General features: G+C 36.8%; 1 protein-coding gene across 4 annotated transcripts; it reads right to left on the bottom strand.

Moving 5' to 3' along the window:
• Positions 1-3455: 3455 nt before the first annotated feature.
• Positions 3456-22175, bottom strand: GCG (glucagon). 4 transcript variants are annotated; one of them, XM_078069982.1, is made up of 10 exons: positions 21912-22175; positions 21627-21728; positions 16590-16699; positions 14282-14345; positions 12699-12871; positions 9571-9671; positions 7887-8048; positions 6092-6229; positions 4609-4752; positions 3456-3936 (listed from the first exon to the last, which is right to left on the bottom strand). In XM_078069982.1, exons 6-10 carry the CDS (start codon positions 9660-9662, stop codon positions 3930-3932), a joined length of 543 nt encoding a protein of 180 aa, XP_077926108.1. In that variant the 5' UTR covers positions 9663-9671; positions 12699-12871; positions 14282-14345; positions 16590-16699; positions 21627-21728; positions 21912-22175; the 3' UTR covers positions 3456-3929. The 4 variants fall into 4 exon arrangements, with proteins under 4 accessions (XP_077926108.1, XP_077926107.1, XP_035924694.1 ...); XM_078069981.1 differs by lacking the exon at positions 14282-14345; XM_078069983.1 differs by lacking the exons at positions 3456-3936; positions 14282-14345 and having other exon boundaries at positions 4605-4752.
• Between the last annotated feature and the right edge of the window lie 630 nt (positions 22176-22805).

The raw sequence follows: 22805 nt of genomic DNA on the forward strand, positions 1-22805 counted from the left end.
CCCTTCTAGCCAGGATGTGGTCATGGGACACATATCTGGTCAGCAAGACATGATTGAAAAGCTGGGGATTTTTGAGATGTTTCACTTTTTCAAAACTGTGCATTCATTCTTGATTATTAGTTCTCATTTCCTATATGTCTTATTCTTTTTTTTAAAGCTTTTTTTTTTTTTAAGATTTTATTTATTTATTTGACAGAGAGAGACACAGCGAGAGAGGGAACACATGCAGGGGGAGTGGGAGAGGGAGAAGCAGGCTTCCCGCGGAGTAGGGAGCCTGATGCGGGCTTGATCCCAGGACCCTGGGATCATGACCTGAGCTGAAGGCAGACGATTAACGACTGAGCCACCCAGGTGCCCCTCCTATATGTCTTATTCTTGTTTTCTTCCTCTTCCTCCTCTTTCTCCTCCTACTCTTTTTTCCTCTTCCTCTTCATCTTCCCTGGAAAATGAACAGGAAACTGGGAGGTGGACCAGTCATTATTCAATCTTAAGGTGACCATGGGAGGAAAGCCATTTGTTAATGATGGCAAAGCAGGAGGTTAAAGACTATGTGCTGTTGCTGACATGTTTACTTTTGGACTCCCTGCCTCTGGACTTCTTGTTTTGTAAAAAATATAAACACCTATGTAGCTAACTCTCTGTGACTGGGTTTGTATTACATACAGTTAAACATATACATAACTAATAAATTGAACTTCATTTCTACACTCACATGGCTTCTTCCTTAGCTTTATTTCCCACTGTCATCCCTGAGTTTGCCTCTTGAACTTAAGGGAAGATTAATTTTCTTTGCTTTCGACTTTTGGCATTCCTTTGGGCTTGACTCTCATTCTCTGTCGTATCCTCCCCCTTTCCATTCATCTCAACCACATGACAATTTTCTTAGCTGACTACTTCTCCTTCTTTGTATGAGGACATCCCATGGTTCTGAAGGCTGCTGCTTAACTGGAACATACAGAGATGGTCTCAAGCTTTTGACTCTGATATAATGAGAATACAGTTTCTAAACCAAATTTCAGTTCCAAATGGAGCTTTTTAAGTCATTCATGGGTACATTGGTTCTGGAGTGGTAAAGGCAACAATTTGCATACAAGAAAACATGGTAGACATTCCCCCCATCAGGTCCACAGGCACTTTCAATGCCCCAAGTGCTAAACCCACACCTCCCTCAACTCTGCCTGGTCCCTGGTATGTGCTCCTTAGTGCAGTGTGTGGGAGAGCCAGCTCTGGTAAATGGAGTGCACTCAGAAAATGAAACCAGGGTCTGTGAGCAAGGGAGAAATCACAAACCAGCTGTAGCGCCACCTTTTGGAAAACAAAAGCTAGGTTTTCAGTAGCCAGCCTGGTGAATCTTAAGAACCAGAGAAGACACAAAAGCTTAAGAATTCTTCCACAAGAGGAACTAAGAAGTGTGGAGGGGGTGTGCCCATAGAAGGTCAGAGAAGCCCCTCATATAATAGGACCAATGAACTATATATCCCCCCTGAAGGCAACTAGTAAAAATTTGAGAGTGTGTCTACTACCTCGAATGTGAAAGCAGCAATGCAAAACTCTAAAAGCATGAAGAATCAAGGACACATATCATCACCAAAAGATAATAATCCTCCAATTGTTGAGAACTCAAAGACACAGAATTTTGCAATCTAGATTATAAATTATTCTAAATTGCTGTTTTGAGGTAACTCAATGAGCTACAAGAAAACATGAAAAGACAATTCAACAAAATCAGGAAAGCAATATATGAACAAAATGAGAAATTTAGCAAAGAGATAGAAATCATAAAAAGGACGAAACAGAAATTCTAGAGCTGAAGAATTCAGTGAATGAAATGAAAAATGCAATAGAAAGCATCTACAGAAAAGTAGCTACTACAATTTAACAAATACAAAACATAAAAAAGGTAAATTGTGACATCAAAGATATAAAAGGGGAGGAGTAAAAGGGTAGAGCTTTTGTGTGCAATCGAAGTTATCAAGTTATCGCTATCAAGTTAAAATAGACTGTTCTTTCTATGAGATGTTTTTATATGAGCCTTATGGCAACCACAAAAACCTAGAGTAGATTCACAAAAGATAAAGAAAGGGGAATCAGCAGAAAAAGAGGACGAGCTTTACCTAATCCAGAATGGCTACTCTGATCTTTGTTGTTAAGTAAAATGGTGATCCAGGTACCTGTGTAGCTCCCAAGGATGGGCTTGAATCTGGACTTTAGTCAGAGCCTTAGATGGGAGATTTAGGTTTCAATGCCACATGTTGGCAAAATGTAATGATAGTAGGATACATAATACCCAAATTTCAACAATGGGCAGATTATCCAGACATATAATCAACTAGGAAGGGACTCCTGGGTGGCTCAGGCGGTGAAGCATCTGCCTTTGGCTCAGGTCATGATCCCAGGGTGCTGGGATCGAGTCCCACATCGGGCTCCCTGCTCAGCAGGGAGCCTGCTTCTCCCTCTCCCTCTGCTTGTGCTCTCTTTGTCAAATAAATAAAATCTTAAAAAAAAAACAAAACAACAACAACTAGGAAATGTTGAACTTGAACCATACATTAGACTAAATTGACCTAAGACATTTCTAGAACATTCCATCCAACAGCAGCAGAATATACATTCTTCTCAAGTGCATATGGAACATTTTCCAGAATAGGTCATATAATAGGCCACAAAACAAATATCAGCAAATTTAAGAAGACCAAAACCATATCGACTATAAACTATCCTCTCTGGCATGAAACTAGAAATCAATAACAAGAGGAGAGCTGAAAAATTTACAAGCATGTGGAAACTAAACCACACATTCCTGAACAACCAATAGATCAAAGAAGAAATCAAAAAGGAAATTAAAAAAAAATCATGAAACAAATGAAAATGGAAACACAGCACCCCAAAATGCATGGGATGCTGCAAAGGCAGTTCTTAGAGGGAAGGATAACGTGACAAATGTATATATTGAGAAAATCGAAAGATCTCAAATAAACAACCTAACTTTACATCTCAAGATCTAGAAAAACAAGAACAAAGTAAGCCCGAAGTTGGCAGAAGTAAGGAAAACAAAGATCAGAGTGGAAATAAATGAAATAGAGACCAGAAAAACAATAGAAAGATCAACAAAACTAAGAGCTGTTTTGTTTTCTTTTTTAAGATAAACAAAACTGACTAAGAGCATGTGACTCCTCAGAAGGAGGGAGCTGGTACTTAGCTCCAGAAGAGAGTTGTCTTGTAGCTTTAATATTGCCTGATGATCTATTTTTTTTTAAAGATAAGCCAGAAGTCAATATATTTATATAAAATACATCAATTTTTCAATGTTGGCCCAAAATGTTAAAGCACTGTGCAGCCATTCAAATCATGAAGCCATGTCTGAGCACTAGATTTGGCTCATGGGCTATGAGCTTAGGAAGAAGGGGTGTTTGGAAGGAGTGGGGTCACGAAGAAGGAGAGAAAACAGACAATGGTAAAGAAGCTTGAAAATTTTATTTATCCACCTTTGATATATTGAAAGCGGAGCACTTTTATGACAAACGTTTTAAGAGGAATGTCTTTCCAGTTTTACCACTGTGGCTACTAGTCCTCCCTTATCCTACCATTACAATGCAGATATATTGTGATTGAAATAATTTATATGTACAAATTATACCACAGAAAAATAATTTCATTGTTGATGTAAGCAGGTTAGGGTACTTCATCCAAAATAAGAAAATGAGAGAATTCTGCATTTTCATATTTTAAAGTTGGTATTTTAGCAATATTTTGACAATGGTTTATTCCATGTACAATCTTTGGCTACACAACATTAAAAGAAAATTTATTTATTGGCATGCAAAGCAATATGGTTTCAGAATACACCTCTTAAATTTACAGAACTTAAAATTTCAAATATCCCACGTGGCTGGCAGGTGATGTGAAGATGATGTTGAAGAGTGACATACTTACTTCCTAGAAATTAAAAAAAAAATGGCAGTGATTTAGCATAGCTCTAATACTGAGATGATATAGTTAATTTATCCAGGAAATATTTCAGTGATACACTTTGATAAAACTTGTTTATCCATCTTTTCATCTTACAAATCCCTTAGTCTTTTGAACTCTTCAAACATTTGCATTCAGAGATGACTTATCCTAAAGTCCCCCTATCAAAAATATAAAGTTTATGAATAATTATCAAAAGCATTTATAGCTTATCAAGATAAGTGGTTAAGTTTTGGTGTTTAGATTTTTACTACGATGCTTATTACATTCAGTATCTAATACCGTGCATGCTGGTATTTTACTTTGTGCTACAATGTCAACATATATAGATAGCAATTTTTAATGTGACATTGATATGCGAATGACTTAACATCTCCATGTTTTATTCATATCTGTGTTCCTGATTCCTTGCCCCTTGTTGACACACAGGAAATGTTTTTGGAATAAATGGGTGAATGGAGAAGACTGTAATGGTCAAAAATGAATATAGTAATGTTTTCTTAAACGACTCCTAATTTTGATTATATACCAAGAGACTAAATAAAGACCCTCTCCCCCACATAGGGAACAACCCGTGGCCTGTCTGATACTATTTATGGAAGTTTTGATGGTTTTCAGAATTAACCAAAGTACAGTCACCTCTCGGTAATTTTGGTCTGAAGCAGCCAGTTGATAAAGTCGCGGGTGGCAAGATCATCAAGAACTGTGTTCATCTCATCAGAAAAAGAGCCGTCGGCGTGTCGGCGGCGTAATTCTTCAACAATGGCGACTTCTTCCGGGAAACTGAGGAAAAAGGGGTCAAATGAGTACTTGGTTAAATGTTTTAGGGTAAGTCCTTATTGATTGCCTATCCCTGGTAACTCGCGTGAGGATCACCGAGAAAAGAGTTTCTATTTTCCAGGGTCCTACTAGGAAAAAGCCTCACAGAAACCTGCATGTGGGAAAGGGAACGATTTAGGTCGGAAAGAGCAGAGCTGAGATCTGAAACCAAACCTGTGTAGCTTCATACCCTTTTCAATATTCCAGGCTACTTCGAATGGCAGCACAGATATTATTACTGAGACTTAGTTTGTCTATAATTCAGAAAAATGTATTATGTCTCGTAAAACTAGTGATTATTTGAAGAGCCCTGCAAAGTGCAGTATGAAGGGATTAAAACTTAGTCTATGTAACATTTTCTTTTTGAATGGTTTAGTATAGCAGAATTTTTGGCATTATGTTAAAACACTATAAAATATCCTCAAGTATAAGCGACTATTTTACCATTAGTTTTATCAGTTTGATCATTCATGTTTTAAAAGTCAGCGACAATACTAGTTTCCTTTTGTCTTAAGATCTCTTTAAGTCTCAGTTAGCTTGTTTTAAATCTCACTAAAACAAAACAAACCAGAGTCGAACATGAATTCCCTGCCTCTCATATTTCAAGTGTCAATCAAAATGATCAGGAGAAAATGAGACGGTTCAGGAATCTGTTTGGTTGTGGTAAGTTCCAAGAAAGTCCCAAAAGGCTTTAGCTTCATTTTCAACTTTGACGATTTAGTGGTTGTCTATATGACAGCCCTATTAAAAAATGGGCATATTGTTAAATCGTTGGGTGTTTCCACCTACCCGTACCTTGAGTGGCATTTCATTACACATCTTAAGTTTTGTTCCCTTTTGTCTTCATCACGTTTTTACCTGAATCCTGACACACACATATATGTGATCCTACAGGTAAATATTTACAGTCAGACTTTCAGTTTTCACTGCTATGTCTTCTTTTTCCTTATCTCCAGTTTTCCCAAGACAGTTCCAGTTTAAGCTTGTCGTCCTGGTACAGTTATCAAAAGCATTCTCTTTGTTATCAACAGTGTCCTGGGTTGACAAATGAATACCCTAATTATAACACAACTATACTAGAGGATGATTATTAATTATAAATATTATTAATATTTGCTATCAAAAATAAAACAAGACGACTTTTGTAGACTGTCTCCCACCAATTCAAGTTATTTCCTCACTTTGTGAGACTATACTAATTGCTTCTGTAATCCAGATCCATATATAGATAACTGTAGTCTAAGTTTTCAGCATCATGCAAAAAAAAAAAAAAAAAATGTTAAATAAGAATGTACAGACTTACTCTCGCCTTCCCCGGCCTTTCACCAGCCAAGCAATGAATTCCTTGGCAGCTTGGCCTTCCAAATAAGAACTTACATCACTGGTAAAGGTCCCTTCAGCATGTCTCTCAAATTCATCATGACGTTTGGCAATGTTATTCCTGAAAGAAATGTGAAAGTTAAGTTGAAGATCTGTCTCTTTAGCAATATGGTTCTCACCTTTAAGCAGTGCAGCTTTGGGTTCGGGATCCTATGTAGAAGGGGCTTAGGGAGATCCGGGAGATGAGGGTGGCCAGGGGATCATTTTGAAGCTACATGAATTACCTGGATCCAAGGTTGATGGGACAGGGCTAATAACAATTGAGGAGGCCTAGAGCCCCTCCACTCTACCCAGCACACCAATTTTCGCCTCCCCTGCTTGTCTGTGCCATTGATTATTAAAGCTGCATTTACTTCGGTCTCGATATATGTGGGCTCTGCACTGTGCTGTGCTACTTGCAAGCGAGGCAGCTGTTTGTTATTAGTCCATACGGGGTCAGAGTTAATGGAAATGATTCAGGGGAAAGCAGAGGACTATTTCAAAATATTGTCAAAAGGACCACATGATAATGGATTAAAGGAAATGGGTGATGGGCCGCCATGAAGAAAGCTGAGAAGAGGACTCCATTTCACCTTCAAGCGTGTGCAGAGAGCTTTGTGTAGGGGGTGACCAGCTGCCCTCAGTTTCCCCTACATATATTGCCCCAGAAGGTTGATCTTAAACACCCAACAGAAAACCGCCTGAGAAAAAAATTGTTTCCCGTTAGTTTATCACTTGTGGCATTCCCTTTCTAGAAATGAGGACAGTTGTTTTCATTTTCTCAAACTTGTGATTTCCCACATTTTACCAATGGTCTTATCTGTAGTCCTTGGCAGGGACTTCTCCCAGTGTCTGCTCTGGCCGTGACCGCCATCTTTCCTGCAGCTGTAACTTCCACTTTAAGAACTTTAGGTCAACCACTCTGTCGCTCCTGTTTCTCCTGCTGGCTCTGTTCACTCTCTTGCTCTCACCTCCTCTCTCCCTTCTCTATTCTATCCAGACAAATCTATGCCCTTTTCCTGATTTTTAGATTCCTTTAGCTACTTTGTATGCATAACTCCCTTCCCTTTGTGGGCCACCCTCCAAAGAAATTGTGAAATTCCACCATCTCTGTGAAACCCTTGTGGATGATTTCTTCCAGTAGCCTAGATGTAGCAAAAAACCCAACACTGTCAAAGAAAATCCAACATTAAAATGTATGCCTTACGATAGGCTTGTGTTCTTATTTGCCTTCTTCTCTCTTTATGCTGTGCAGCTAGGCTGTGATTTTAAATGTGTATCTTGGATTGTATTCTACAAGAAAAAGACTGCATCTGTTTCCAGTCCTTACCATGGATTAACTTGGCTAGAGGATACTTTGAATGTGATCACAGTCGTGAGTTTGAACCCTACAAGGGAATGTTGAATTTGCTCTATCTTTTGGTCAGAAATTAGATTCCTAACCTTGCAGGTCCACAGAAGTCAACTTCCGATTTTAAAGGGAAATGGGCCAAGACACAGTTGGGAATATCATTTAAAGTCCATGTCCCATTGGAGGGTGGGTAAGAGGATTGGAGGGGTGGGGGGACATTCAGAGGAATAATACCAAGGATAGCATCACCAACCTTGAAAATCATCAAAGTTGGAAGAGTTTATGGGCATGATTTGATGAGCATGATAAAAAAAAAAAAAGGAGAAATTTAAGACATATTTATGTAGTACATTTGTGTGCAACTTTTGGACCAGGTTCAGACCCTTACTTGTTCCTCTTGGTGCTCATCAACCACTGCACGAAATCCTGAGCACGCCTGGAGTCCAGATACTTGCTGTAGTCACTGGTGAATGTGCCCTGAGAATGGCGCTTGTCTTCATTCATCTGATCCGGATCATTGAGCGGGTCTGTCTGAGGAGCTGGGAATGATCTGTGAAGAACAGTAATTGGTGCAAGTAAATCTCTTCTCAAGAGTAGAATCACTTGAACAGCATCTTCTCTACAAAATACAGCACTTTATGAAGCTGGAAGGCAGGTGCCTTGAGTATTTCAGTGGGTAGTTCAGAGACACCTTTAGCTTGCCATGGGAATTCCACAGTTTTATTGGAATTGAATACACTCTGATTCTGAATTCTAGTAGTAGATTTTTCAACTGGCTTCTTTTTTTCTGAAATGGGACTAAAGAAATTTTTTTTTTCACTTAATGCATCTACTCATGATTATGCTAATAATGACAGAAGAGATCAATATTTTAAAAGAGTAAAACTCTCCACCTCATTTGTTGGGCAGCAGCAGATTTATGTCCCTAATTGTGTTTATGCATATATTAATATAAAGAAGAAGCTCAGTTACCTGGTTATATGGTAGCTAATGGTGGAAGAAAGACAAACACTCAAAGACAAGAATAAGTGTACTTGGTAATTTGAAACTGTATAGTGGATCATATGCATGCCAATAATCAACAGTTGGTTGGCATGGCAAATATGGGGAAATATTCAATGTGATTAATATTCAGAAATAGAAATGAGATACTATTTTTACCTGTCAAATTAGCAAAGATTAAACACTGGGGAGGATAGTGTGAGAGAAGTATTTCTATACTGCTGATGGGAGTGTGTATGTGTGTGACTTTTCTGGAAAGCAAGTTGGCAAGATAATATAAAAAATTTAGACTCATTCAAAACCTTTGACATAGTAATTCTACTACTAGAAATCTATCCTTAGAAAATGGTAAGAGATGTAGGGGGAAAATGTTATTTGCAGCATTCTTTGTGGGAAAACTTGAAGAATTCTTAAGTGTTCAATAAAAGAGGAATAGCTAAGTAAATATTATACATTTATGAGATGAAATAGTATGCAGCCATTAAAGGGTCATACATTTAACAGATATTTTTAATGATGTAAGAAAGAACTAACAATATAATGAAAGAGAAAAAACATAGTATCTGGGATATATTTATATACAGTGCACATAAAATACAGGAAAGTAATACACCAAATTTTAGAATGATGAATAGTTTTCTCTGAATAGTGAAGCTTGAGTACTTGAAAAAATTTTGCATGTTTTAAAATATTTTCTATCATGAACACATATGACTTTCCCAATTAGCAACTAACCATTATTTTTTAAAAGGAGTAAAAGAGACACAAAATTGGTATGAATAATTAAAATAATCTACTCTACAATGTGTAATGAATGGATAAATAGGATCAGCTGAAGATTTAAAGAGCCGTCATTTCCTGTGTAACGGATTTTCAACATTGCCCACCCCTTTGGTTATGAGATAGCACATACTCTGATCTATACTGCAATAAAGACTTTATCACAATGATACCTTAAACATTTGGAAAAACGTACAGAGTATTTTACTGAGACCTAGTCACGATCATAGTTTTTACAGACTCTATTCTAACATTAATGTTATGTTAGTTCAAGCCTAGGGATTGCATACCTGGATTTCTCCTCTGTGTCTTGAAGGGAACGTTGCCAGCTACCTTGTACCAGCATTACAAACAATCCGGCCACAAAGTAAATGCTTTTCATTTTTGCTGCCTGTGGGAACACAGAGTCAGGGTCCGGGGTTGGGGTCAGGGGGGAGGCCAGCAACCATATTAAACCTGTCAGATTAAATTAGTTCGATTTTGACTAAGTAAATATTACAAATAGAATAAGCTAGTCATCGATTTTACTCTGACAATTTTTCCAGCTTAATTTCAAATAGTAGAGTATATCTTTCCCCAGATTTTGTTTGGTGACAAAAAGGATACAAAAGATATGTTCCCCCAATTAAAAAAAAAAAAAAAAAAGATACGTACCACCAGCTAAGCTTTTTTATTAGTGTAGGACACTTGTGTTAATGATTGGAAGGCTCATTTCCAGACTTGAAATTAAAAATGTCCATGATAAACATTTAAAATATCTCCTGTAGATGGTATGCTACATATGGTTGCCTGAATGGCACCTTCCATAATGCCACCCCCTTCACTATCAGTCTGGCTTTCAATTAATAGTCCTCCTCTTCCAAGCATTTACATTATACTGCATTTCAACCATCTTAAAGCAGCCTCAGGCTACAACTTGGCATACCAGCTGTCGGTTCAGATGTATTATTCATTTATATTTTAAATAGTGTAACTTGGTCTAGACTTTGTAATTATAAAGCGACCAACAGATTTGAGGTATTTTAGGGTGCTTTGACCTGTTCTAAATTAAAGGGAAAAATCATTTTAAAGACAAGCAATTTGCAACAAGAACTAATGCTTCTGGCAACTTGAACAATCACAACCAAGAAACTAAGAGATCACTGTCATAAAGAAAATTAACGCTCTCTTCTGAAGTCTTGGAAGTCCCCAGGTTGTTTTATAATTGGACTTAGTCCAGGACATGTCATTCACTGCTACTGACACCCTAGGCCTGGTTGTATGATACACCTGATTGCTTGTCTTCATAGCTCAAGCAGATGCCCTGTGAAGCCACTGGATGCCAAGGACATGATGATGAAGCGTGGATGGGGTGGGGATCAATATGAGTGCGGGGCGGCCACATGCCCCACAGGGCAAGCTCCTCTGTTCACTGCGTGGAAACTTTGCACCCGGTGTTTGTCATGGACTTCTCTCTGCTACTTTCAAGACCAACCGTGTTTACTTTGAGAAGTGGGGAGTTCAATCCAAGTTTGATTATGCTTATCCATAAATAATTTGAATGAATATTTTTAGCACATGGCATTTGGTTTGAAATAGGATTTTACAAACATTATCATTTTAAACTATTAATCTTTTCTTTAACATCCTCGCCATATTTACTATCTGTCTTTGGCACTAAAACGTGGAGACCGTAGTACCTGCAGTGGTATTTTTTTTTCTTTCTTTGAAATAGTGTCTTTGTGGATTAAGTGGTCAATTAGACAAAGCAGCACAGTAGGAATTACATATTTGCCCTTCTTCATTCATCAGTATTAAGTTACTAATTTGACATTTTGCTCTGCTTCAGCTTATCTAGTCGGCAAACTTTGGAAACTTTGTCATATTTGCAGACAGCGTCTTCTGATGATAATTCTCAACTGTAAATTCAGGCTTTGGGGAATTTAAAAAAATTAAAGCAAGCATTTCTTTTTAGGGTTACCTTACTTTTAAAAGGTCAGTTTAGTCCTAAATAATTCCTTCTATGCCAAGTTCCTAAAGATTTGACAGTATTTTCTAGTATGTTCTACGGAGGCAGATTTAGAACAGGTGGGATTCTGCCACTGTGGGAACTAACTGAAAGAGAAGCAACTGTATGGAAGTGAATATTTGAAGTCCTCTACAGGCAATAAAATGAGTGCTACTGCAAAAGGAACTGATTTTTTAAAAATTTCTTTTATTCATTTAGTGGAAGCCTATGGAATTGTGAAAATTTTAAGAATAAGATTAATTGTTTGAAATCCACTACTGAGAAAGCAAATATTTATGTTATTTTAGGTCAAGCTCCTACTCAGTAAGAGAAGAATTTTAATCACCGCCCCCTTTCGGTAGTCTAAGGAGAGAATCTGCAGTTTTTTAAGAACCACACATTTCTACGCAAATTTAAAGGAAAATACCATAACAATAGTATTCTTTGTGTAGGAAGTCCTTTAGGAAGATAAACCTTAGACCTCGGCAAGGTGACATTTTATTATATCCCCAAATATATTGGTGTTGTAGGCCAAAAAGTACTTTTCAAACTGGTTGGCTCATTTCCTCTCATAGGTCCTTCCTATGTGGGGCAGAAACACACCACTTTATCATTTTTCCATTGAGGATCTTTATAAAATTGTTCTTTGTCCTTAAGAACTTAAATAGGTACTTTAGAACATCTGGTTTTTTCTAAAGAGATTTACTAAAATTTCATTTCAGAATGTGTACATTTTAGATATATTATTTATTATTATTGGTCTTTAATACATAGTAAGGAGTTATTAATCTGTGGTTTTACTCCGTTCCATCCAAAGGCTTCCCAATAATTGACTATATTTTTCTCTGCACCAGATATGCTATGTCTCGTTTACAAAGAGCTGATTTCATGGACTTCGATTTTTTTTTGATAGACTTATCAGAAATTTGAATATTTGAAAGATGATGTTGATTCTGCTCTTTTAGAAAACCGTAAGTTTTCATTGGTAAGGAGCAATTGCTGTTATAGCTTCTCTAATGGACACATTTCTGCTGAATTTAAAAGGCGCCTTCTGTTCAAAGTAATATACACATTTATCAAACGCAAGGAAAATATTTATTTTTCAAAATGTTACCACTTAAAAATTCAGTTCTCATAACAGTTAAATCTTGTAACAAGGGCATTGATTCGAATCTTTGTTTTTCTTTCTATTTTATATCTTTGCATTGAATTATTTATCCAATTCACTTTTCAGCATCACTCTGTTGAAATAAATATATGTAAATGCATTTTTTATCACTTTTTCATTTCCATTCTGCCCCTTGAATTATTAGCAATAAGGTATAAGATGAAAGAACAGGACTTCATTCATCATACTTTGCTTCCTTAAAAATACCTAACTGTACCCCAAACAGGATTTACAGTCTTGCAATCCCTCACTAGTAATCTTACCTTCTGACACCGTGACTGGAACAGAGCAGGTGGAGAGAGAGTGAGCCCTCTTTTCGGACCTCTGGATGTGCTTTGTCCTGAGCTCTGTACTCTACAGCAGAGCACACTGCATTTATATACTCTCAGCGTTGTTCAGACTCACAGATATTATGCTGACAATATAAATTTCTCATCTGTAAATAATGAGTTTTTGTTACAAACGATTTCACTCGCCCACTCACTTTGCTCATCCGCATTCTATGCTTATATTGGGTGGGGCCTCTCAGACCAGGAAACTTTTTATTTACTCTCCTGCTTTTTTTTGTTGTTATTGGGAATGGAAAGGGCAGTTTGGAAATTCACCCTTCACTCTCAGTCAGGCATGAAAATCACTTAAGTACTCTAAAGTGAATTCTGATGCCGAAGACAAAAAAAAACCCTTGAAATTACATAGTTCATGGCTAACCCCACTTTGAGCAAGGCCTCATTTGAGGGTCTTACAAATCCTTCCTTTTGCTGTCTAGTTATGATGACTTTATCTGAATGCAATAATTAGTTAATTCTGTCACCTACCCAAATAATAAACCATTCACTGAACACACACTTAATAAGAATCTTCTCATCCCCACCCTATGGAATTAATTTGTATTATTTTGGAGGGGAATTTTAAAAAATATCAATTAAGACCTAATGTATCCTGTTGTAGTAAATTGGATTCAGGCAGAAAGGATAAAGTAAAATGAGGATTAAACATTCAAGATAGGTGATGATAATAAGACAGGGACTAGTATTTCTTTTTTCTTCTAATGGATATATAAAGACTAACTGTGTTGATAAGAGACCCAGACACTAATTCGCAAAAGAACGAATTTGAGGAAAACTCTTGACATGAGATGCATACTGTCACATTTCCTGAGTTTTGTGATCCGTCACTTAGGACTTTAATGATCTATAGGATTTAGCAGATGTGAGTTTGGCCATCTTAGAGAAAGAGAAAAATGCGAAATGACCTGGACAGACAGCATGAGAACAGTGTCAGTGTAATTAGATTTTGGTCTGGCTGCTATCAACAAACTGGGTGACCATGGTCAAGTCACACACTCTCCTTGTGCCTCAGCTTTTTCACCTGCAAAATGAGGGGATTGGTTACATGACTCTTGTAAGATGAAACTGTGATTCCATATGACAAAATCATTGCAATATCTCCTAGCTAGATTCCAGTATTTGAATACCATCAACTGCATGACAAAGCTGATGACTTGTACGGAAGTAAATCATGGAAGCAACCGGAGAAACATTCCTAGTGAACTTAAACTCTTCAATTGTGGATTGGACCCACTGTTGGATGTAGAGCCAGTTAAAGGCCATGGAGATCAGTTCTATGTGAAATTGGGAGACCCCAGGAAGAGGGTTTGTGCTGGTGGTTACTGATGGTGATTCAAAGTGTGGTCCAAAAACCGACATCACCTGGGAGCTTGCTAGGAATGCAGACTTCTCGGGCCCAAGCCCAGACCTACCCAATAAGAATCTGCATTTTACCAAGATCTCCAGGCAATTCATATGCATATTAAAGTCTGAGAAGTATGGTTGCATAAAATCTATACCTCGTTTTCTTCATCTTCTCCCCAGTGCTTGCTGGTATTTTCACCTGAGGATTTCTTCTTAGCACTGCCAGCAGGGGGGGAGAAAGAGCAGAGAAAGGTGGCCTTCCTCAGGACAGTATGGATTAACACTTTTAAATACAGTAATGGCTTGAAAGTGTGGATAAGTTTACTATCGAATTGTTCTTCCCTCTTCCCTCAATCCTCATGAGTATACTGGCTATATTTGTATTAATTGTTTGACATTCAGTTCTATTTTTTCTCTTTGCCTATTTGAATAGATGTCTCTTCACCCCTCTGTGTCTGTCTTCTTTTCAGATGTTATCTGCTTGTGGAGCAGTGCTAAGAGGGGGGCTCTGTGGACGATGTATATAAAGCCCTTAACACAGCACCTGGCTTGGCTCTCCCCCAATATCTTACTACAAAACTTGTTTCCCTCCACTGCACTTGCTTTCTGTTATTTCAGAAGGGACTATTCCAAGTTCTTTGAGAAATTTCCTCTAGCTTCATCTCCAGCCCACCAACACTGATTCTTGGCAGTCCGCAACACCATTAATAATAAGCATTCTGGAAACGCAGAAGCATTCCAAACCTCATTGTACAGAGCACCGTTCTCCTACATAGCAGGGGCAAAGCAGGCTCCTGAATGGACATCGTATTATCAGAAATTGAGGCAAACATCAGTGCAATTGTGGACTTGTGGATCTTCTTCCAAAGACTGTCCCAACACCAGCCTCCACTTGGCCTTCAATTCCCATCATTGTAGTTATTTGGTCATTCAGATATGAGGCAGAGAAAGTGGGGTCCTTGTATTTAAATGACTAGTGTTAAATAGTTTGTTTGGAAGAAGGGAAATTCTGGGATATGTCATCTAGAGTTCTCCCATCAGACTATGGGAGGTATCTGGTGGCTGCCAGGGAGCACTGCCACATAATAGCTATGATACACCTTCTTGAAAGATGAATTTGACTTGATATAAGTAATATAAAACATAATTATTCTATGGAGTAGTACAAAAATGTGCATCAAGTTTTAAGGTAAAATAAGGTGTTTATTCAAAGATTTCTTGCTTTCTTTATGATGCTTAGGACCAGGGATAACTTTTACGGGCTTAAGACCTATGCTGTTACATGAGGCCACATGTTTAGAAGGGACCTGTGCTTGGCTTAATACTCTACTCTGATCATCTTGAAATTCTTAATAACTTTTTTTTTCTTAAAGATTTTATTTATTTGACAGAGAGAGACAGCGAGAGAGGGAACACAAGCAGGGCGAGTGGGAGAGGGAGAAGCAGGCTTCCCGCCGAGGAGGGAGCCCGATGCGGGGCTCGATCCCAGGACCCTGGGATCATGACCTGAGCCGAAGGCAGACGCTTAACGACTAAGCCACCCAGGCGCCCCAGAAATTCTTTTTTTTTTTAAATTTTTTTTTTTTAAAGATTTTATTTATTTATTTGAGAGAGAGAGAATGAGAGACAGAGAGCATGAGAGGGAGGAGGGTCAGAGGGAGAAGCAGACTCCCTGCCGAGCAGGGAGCCTGATGCGGGACTCGATCCCGGTACTCCAGGATCATGACCTGAGCCGAAGGCAGTCGCTTAACCAACTGAGCCACCCGGGCGTCCCAACGCGCCCCAGAAATTCTTAATAACTTTTGAACAAGGGCTCTGCATTTTTGTTTTGCATTTGGCCCCACAAATTATGTAATGGGTTCTTCTTAGGACTTCACCTGACAAAATCATGGAGTATAAGATATTTGCATGTTTATTTTCCTCAGCTGCTCAGAATAGTTGGGTTGAAATGTTTGAGAATGGCAAAGATCACTACACTCTGGTAGTAAGACTATGGACAAGGGGATCTCTCTTGCATTGCTGTTGGGAGTACAACATGTTACAGCATGTTCGGGGGCACAATTTGACAATATTGCAAAATTACAAATACCTATAATCCTTGGCCTCATAAGGCTAAAACACCATTCTGAAAGTTTGTCCCAATTTTATTACTACATATATATGTAATGATGGAGGTACAAGGCTCTTCATTGCAGCATTATGTATAATAGTAACAAGTTGGAGCTAATCCAAAGAACCATCAATAGAGCAGGGTTTAGAAAAAACAACGAAGAAGCTTTTTATTCACCAATATAGAAAGACTCTAAGATATGTTGTTAGGTGAAAATCGGGAGGTGATTATGGATATATATAGTAGGCCACTTTTGTGTTAGGAGAGAGAATGGGACAAATATATGTTTATTTAATCATCACTACATTTAAAATAATTGGAAGAATGCACAAGAAACTAATGAAAGCACTTACTTGCAAGAGGCAGTATGGAACAGTGAGGTAGAGAGAAACAGGGTGCCAAGAATACTTCTCAATATATACTTGTTATACTTTGGGTTTTTTTGTCCACTTGATTTAATTATCTATTCAAAATAACAAAAAAAATATGATATAAAAAGAAGTGACAGCACAACCACTTTGGGAAGAGGTTAAACTTTAAAGCTAAATGAACAACTACCCTTTGACCTAGTAATTTTACCCAAGAGAAATGAAAACATTTATCTACAAAAGGACTCATACAAAAATGTTCACAGCAGCTTTCGAGCTATCACTAAAACTGTAAACAACAGAAAGTAAAATATTAGACAAGTTGCAGTATGGAATTTATACAGTGGAATACTACTAAACCACGATAACAAAAAAAGAATGAAAAACTGGTACTGGCAGCAATGTGGATGAATTTCACAGGTATTGTGCTGAGTGAAAGAAGCTGGACACAAAAACACTGGATACAGTATGAATCCATTTTTAGAAGTTAAAGAACAGGCAAAACTAAGGTTAAAAAATCAGATTCATATAAATTTGATTTATATAAATTTTAGCTAAAAGAAAAAAATTATATAATTTAAAAAGAGGGGGTGCCTGGGTGGTGTAGTCGGTTAAGTGTCCAACTCTTGGTTTCAGCTCAGGTCATGATCTCAGGGTCCTAGGATTGAGCCCTGCATCGGGCTCCTTGCTCAGTGTGGAGGGTGCCTGAGATTCTCTCTCCCCCTCTCTGTCTGCCCCTCCTGCTAAAATAAAATAAATAAATAAATAAATAAATAAATAAATAAATAAATAGGCAAGCAAGTAAGTAAATAAATAAAAGAAAATCTTTAAAAAAAATAAAAAGAGCTGTTGGTGGAAGTATAAATCATACTAGCATGGCTGGATATTTATAATTGTTGAGTTGGCTGATGAGTAAACAGGGTTTATTATGTGATTCTGCTTATACTGTATAAGTATGAAACTTTCCAAAACAATAAGTTAAATGAAAACTGCAATAAAGTAAGTTGTGGGGTGGGGCATTAGCACCAATTAATCAGTTACTTTGAAAGTTAAAGAGTTTGACCCTTTACCCTGTAGGACAACATCACGTGAAATAATATCCACATTATAGTGGTCCCAGAAGAAGAGGAAGAGAGAGAGGGATAGAAAAATTATTTGAAGAAATAATAGCTGAAAATTTCCCTAAACTGGGGAAGGAAACAGACATCCAGCTCCAGAAAGCACAGAGAGTTCTAAAGAAGATGAACCCAAAGAGAGCCACACCAAGAAACGTTATAATGAAACTGTCAAAGTTAAAGAGAGAGATTGAATATTAAAAGCAGTAAGAAAAAAACAACTTGCTATATATGAGGGAACCCCTGTAAGATGATCAGCTGATATTTCAGCAAAATTTTGTAGGCCAGAGGGAGTAGCATGATATATTCAAAGTGCTAAAAAGAAATGTTCCATGTACACTAGAAAAGAATATATATTCTGCTGCTTTGGGATGGAATGTTCTGTATATATATATTAAGTCCATCTGGTCTAATATGTCTTTTAAGGCCAATGTTCCTTATTGCTTCTCTGTCTGGATGATCTATCCATTGATATAAGTGGGGTATTAAAGTCCCCTACTATTATTGCATTGCTGTCCCTTTCACCTTTAAGGCTTGTTAATATTTGCTTTATAGATTTAGGTACTCCTATATTGGGTGAATAAATATTTACAAATGTATATCCTCTTGTTGGATTGACCCCTTTATCATTATGTAATGCCCTTCTTTGTCTTTAATCATAGTCTTTACTTTAAAATCTCTTTTGTCTAATACAAATATAGCTACACCAGCTTTCTTTTTGCTTCCTTTTGCATGGAATACCTTTTTTTTCATCCCTTCACTTTCAGTCTGTGTGTGTTGTTAGATCTGATGTGAGTCTTTTGTAGGTAACACATAGATGGGTCTTGTTTGTTTGTTTTGTCTACTCAGCCTTTTAATTGGAAAATTTAGTCCATTTACAATTACTGACAGGAATGTATTTATTATCATTTTGTTGATTGTTTTCTGGCTGTTTTTGTAGTTCCTCTCTGTTCCTTTCTTCTTGTCTTGTTTTCTTCCCTTGTGGTTTGGTGATTTTCTTTAGTGTTATGTTTGGATTGCTTTCTCATTGTCATTTGTGTATCTACTATAGATTTTTGGTTTGTATGTATGTATAGATTTTTATTTTGTTTCTTAACTAATTATTATACTTATAATTTTACTATTTTCTGTCTTTTAACTTTCATATTAGATTTATAAGTGGTTAATCCACTAACTTTATTAAATATTTGCATTTACCAGTGAGATCTTTACCTTTATATGTAGTTACTAGTTTGTGCTTTTTCTTTTCAGCTTAAAGAAGTCCCTTTACCATTTCTTGTAAGGTCATTTTAGTGATGATAAACTCTTTTATTTTTTTGCAGAATAGATAATATATTAGGTCAGAAAACAAGTCTCAATAAACTTAACAATATTGAAATTATATCAAACATCTTTTCAGACCACAATGGTATAAAACTAAAAATCAATTAAAGGAAGAAAACTGGAAAAATCACAAATATGTGGAGATTAAACAACATGGTACTGAACAACCAATGGTTCAACAAAGAAATCGAAGGAGAAATTAAAAAATACCTGGAGACAAATAAAAATGGAAATACAACAGTCCAAAATCTGTGGAATACAGCAAAAACAGTTTTAAGAGGGAAGTTTAAATATAAGCCTACTTCAACAAACAATAAAAATCTCAAATAAACAGTCTAGCTCTACACCTCAAAGAATTAGAGAAAAAAGAATAAACAAGGCACAAAGTTAGCAGAAGGAAGGAAATAATAAAGATTAGAGAAGAAATAAATGAAATAGAGACTAAAAAGACAATAAAAAAGATCAATAAAACTAAGAGCTGGCCTTTGAAAAGATAAACAGAATTGACAAAACTTTAACTAGATTCACCAAGGGGGAAAAAAAAAGAGGGCTCAAAAAAATAAAATCAGAAATGAAAGAGGAGAAGATGTAAGATACTAAAACAAAAATGAAGATACAAATAAATGGAAAGATATTCTATGCTCATGGACTGGTAGAATTAACATTATTAAAATGTTCATAGTATCCAAAGCAATCTACAGGTTCAATGAAATCCCTATCAAAATTCCAATGGCATTTTTCATAGACCTAGAAGAAATAATTTTAAAATTTGTATGGAACTGTAAATGATTCTGAATAGCCAAAGAAATCTTGAGAAAGAACAAAGCTGGTGATATCATGCTCCCTAATTTCAAACTATACTACAAGACTATAGTAATCAAACAGTATGGTATTGGCATAAAAAATGATAACATAGATCAATGAAACAGAATAGAGTCCAGAAATAAAATCACGCATATACGGTCAATTAATCTATGACAAAGGAGGCAAAAATATACAAATAATGAAAATACAGTCTCTTCAAGAAATGGTGTTGGAAAACTCAATAGCCAAATGCAAAGAATAAAACAGGACCACTATCTTACACCATACATGAAAATTAACTCAAAATGAACTTAAAACTTGAATGTAAGACCTGAAACCATGAAAATCCTAGAAGAAAACACAAGTGGTAAGCCCCAATATCTTGGCAACAAGTTTTTTTGGATCTGACTCCAAAGGCAAGGGCAACAAAAGCAAAAATAAACAAATAAACTAAATAAAACAAATAAAAATAAACTAAAAAGCTTCTGCACGCTGAAGGAAACCATCAACAAAACAAAAAGGCAACTACTAAATGGGAGAAGATATTTGCAAATCATATGTTAATATTCAAAATATACAAACAACTCACACAACTCAACGAAAGAACAACTCGATTTAAAAAATGGGCAGGGGATCTGAATAGACATTTTTCCAAAGAAGACATACAGATATTCAATAGGTACATGGAAACATGTTTGACATCACTAATCATCAGGGAAAAAGAAATCAAAACTATAATGAGATATCACCTCACATCTATCAGACTGGCTATTATCAAAAAGGCAAGAAACAACAAGTTTTGGAGAGGATGTGGGAGAAGGGAACCCTTGTACACTGTTGCTGGGAATGTAAATTAGTGCAGCCACTATGGAAAACAGTACGGAGATTCCTCAAGAAATTAAAAATAGAACCACCATATGATACAGCTATTCCACTTCTGAGTATTTATTCAAAGAGTATGAAAACACTAATTTGAAAACATACATGCACCCCTATGCTGACTATTAGTTACAATAACCAAGATATGGAAACAACCTAAGTGTCCATTGATAAATGAATGGATTCCACACACAGTGGAATACACACACACACACACACACACACACACACACACAATGGAATACTACTCAGCTATAAAAAAAGAAGAAAATCTTGCCATATGCCACAACATGGATGGACTTTCAGGGTATTATACTAAGTGAAACAAGTCAGGTGGAGAGAGCAAATACCATATGATTTCACTTATATGTGAAATCTGAAAAACAAAACAAATGAACAAAGAAAATAAAAACAAATTCACAAATATAGAGATTATATTGGTGATTTTCAGAGGGGGAGGGGATTGGGTTGGGGCAGGCGGAGGAGTGAAGGGGCTCAGTTGTAAGGTAATGGATGGTAACTAGACTTGTGATCACTGTGTAGTGTATACAAATACTGAATTACACTGTTGTACGCTTGAAACTTATATAATGTGAAATACCAATTTAACCTTAAGAAAAAAAAAAAGAGTTTGACCCCTTAGTTCCTAAGTATGAGCTAAGTAAAATAAATGTGGTTTGGAGACAGATGGTAGCAACAAAACCTGGAGGTGAAATGGTAGCACAGGACAGGACCTGGATAACAAACACCTGCAGGGAAGGCAGGGCAAGGGAGCCACCATTCACAGGTAAGGAAATGATGATTACAGCTCCCTCCTCCTCTATCTTCTCCCAGGCCTGTCCTGAGGGTATGTATGCCTCTGCTGTGTTATATAAGACTCAGGAGTGACGGATAAAATTGCCTTGAGTTTGAGGTTCCTTTTTGCTTCTCAGCATATGCCACGCTCTTCCTAGATGAGAACAATCTTTTCCACAACAAGGGTCTTCTGAAAATAGGTGTGAGCCTTCAAAAATAAATAAATAAATAGATAGATAGATAAATAAATAAAGTATACTACATGAGAGAAAAGTTCACATTGATTGAGGTTTTTTTTTAGCTTTGGAAAAAAAAATGTATAGTCATTTGACCATAGCCTTTGAAAATGTAAACATTGAGTACATGGAATGTGATAATCAAATGTCTTTACCTGTTTATGAGTGACTTGATGGGCTCGGGCATCCAGGGGCCGTAAAGGAAGAACTTCCAGGGATGTTCTGAGTTTGCCAGAGGATGTGAGAAGTATCCTTACTGAGGAACATTGAAGAAACAGTTTGTGACCCATCCATCTGGAAGGATTCAGAGGAAGCCTGCTGGGTCAGGGAATATTCAGTAATAAGATCATCGGACAGTCTTCCTGCCCTGAGGCTCGGGGACCCTGTAGAGAGCCCCCGCTCACAAGTCTGAGCAGGGGACTGTGCATACATGGCTTTGCATACATTGATTTTATCTTTTGCTGGATCCCTGGTATAATGAGATGTTTAAAATTGTTCTAAGTTTCAGTTGTTATTTTTATTCATAAAGGGAACAAGAAAGAGAAAGAAAACAAAATCACATTTGTACAAAATAATCTTATCTCATAATTTATAAGCAGAATATATATTTATATGTATAAATACATATATATCATTGAATACATGTGTTATGCTTCTATTTTTCGCATATTGTAGCTATAAAAAACAAACCATATGTCATTACATTTATCCAACCTCTTGCTCATCTGGAAAGACTTTTTTCTTCAAGCTTCTAAGAGTCTTTAATGTGAACCAATTAAAACATTGCAATTTTTCAAAGGCTTCTGTAAAAGAAAGTAAGTTCAGCCATTAGAAAATTAAAATTTGAAATCTGTATCCTAAAAAAATGCATAGAATGCAAAATGGAGTTATAAACACTTTTTTCTATCCATTATGCCTTATAAGCAGACTTGCCCCCTGCCTGAAACTTGCTCAGTGCTGCCAATTCACATTTTATCTGATGTATTGTAAAGATATGCCCTGTTTTTTGGTGATACGAAAATAATAAAATCAGAGTGGAGGATAATTTA

The sequence above is a fragment of the Halichoerus grypus genome, chromosome 4, assembly GCF_964656455.1.
Source record: "Halichoerus grypus chromosome 4, mHalGry1.hap1.1, whole genome shotgun sequence".
In the NCBI taxonomy this organism is placed as follows: domain Eukaryota; kingdom Metazoa; phylum Chordata; class Mammalia; order Carnivora; family Phocidae; genus Halichoerus; species Halichoerus grypus.

Bases quoted from the DNA above. Each gene is read 5' to 3' on its own strand.
- GCG (XM_036068801.2), bottom strand. From the start codon at position 9,662: ATGAAAAGCATTTACTTTGTGGCCGGATTGTTTGTAATGCTGGTACAA. The intron at 8,049-9,570 runs GTATGCAATCCC...TGTTCTTCACAG, and splicing joins GACACAGAGGAGAAATCCAG to ATCATTCCCAGCTCCTCAGA. The intron at 6,230-7,886 runs GTAAGGGTCTGA...CATTTCTTTCAG, and splicing joins ATGAGCACCAAGAGGAACAA to GAATAACATTGCCAAACGTC.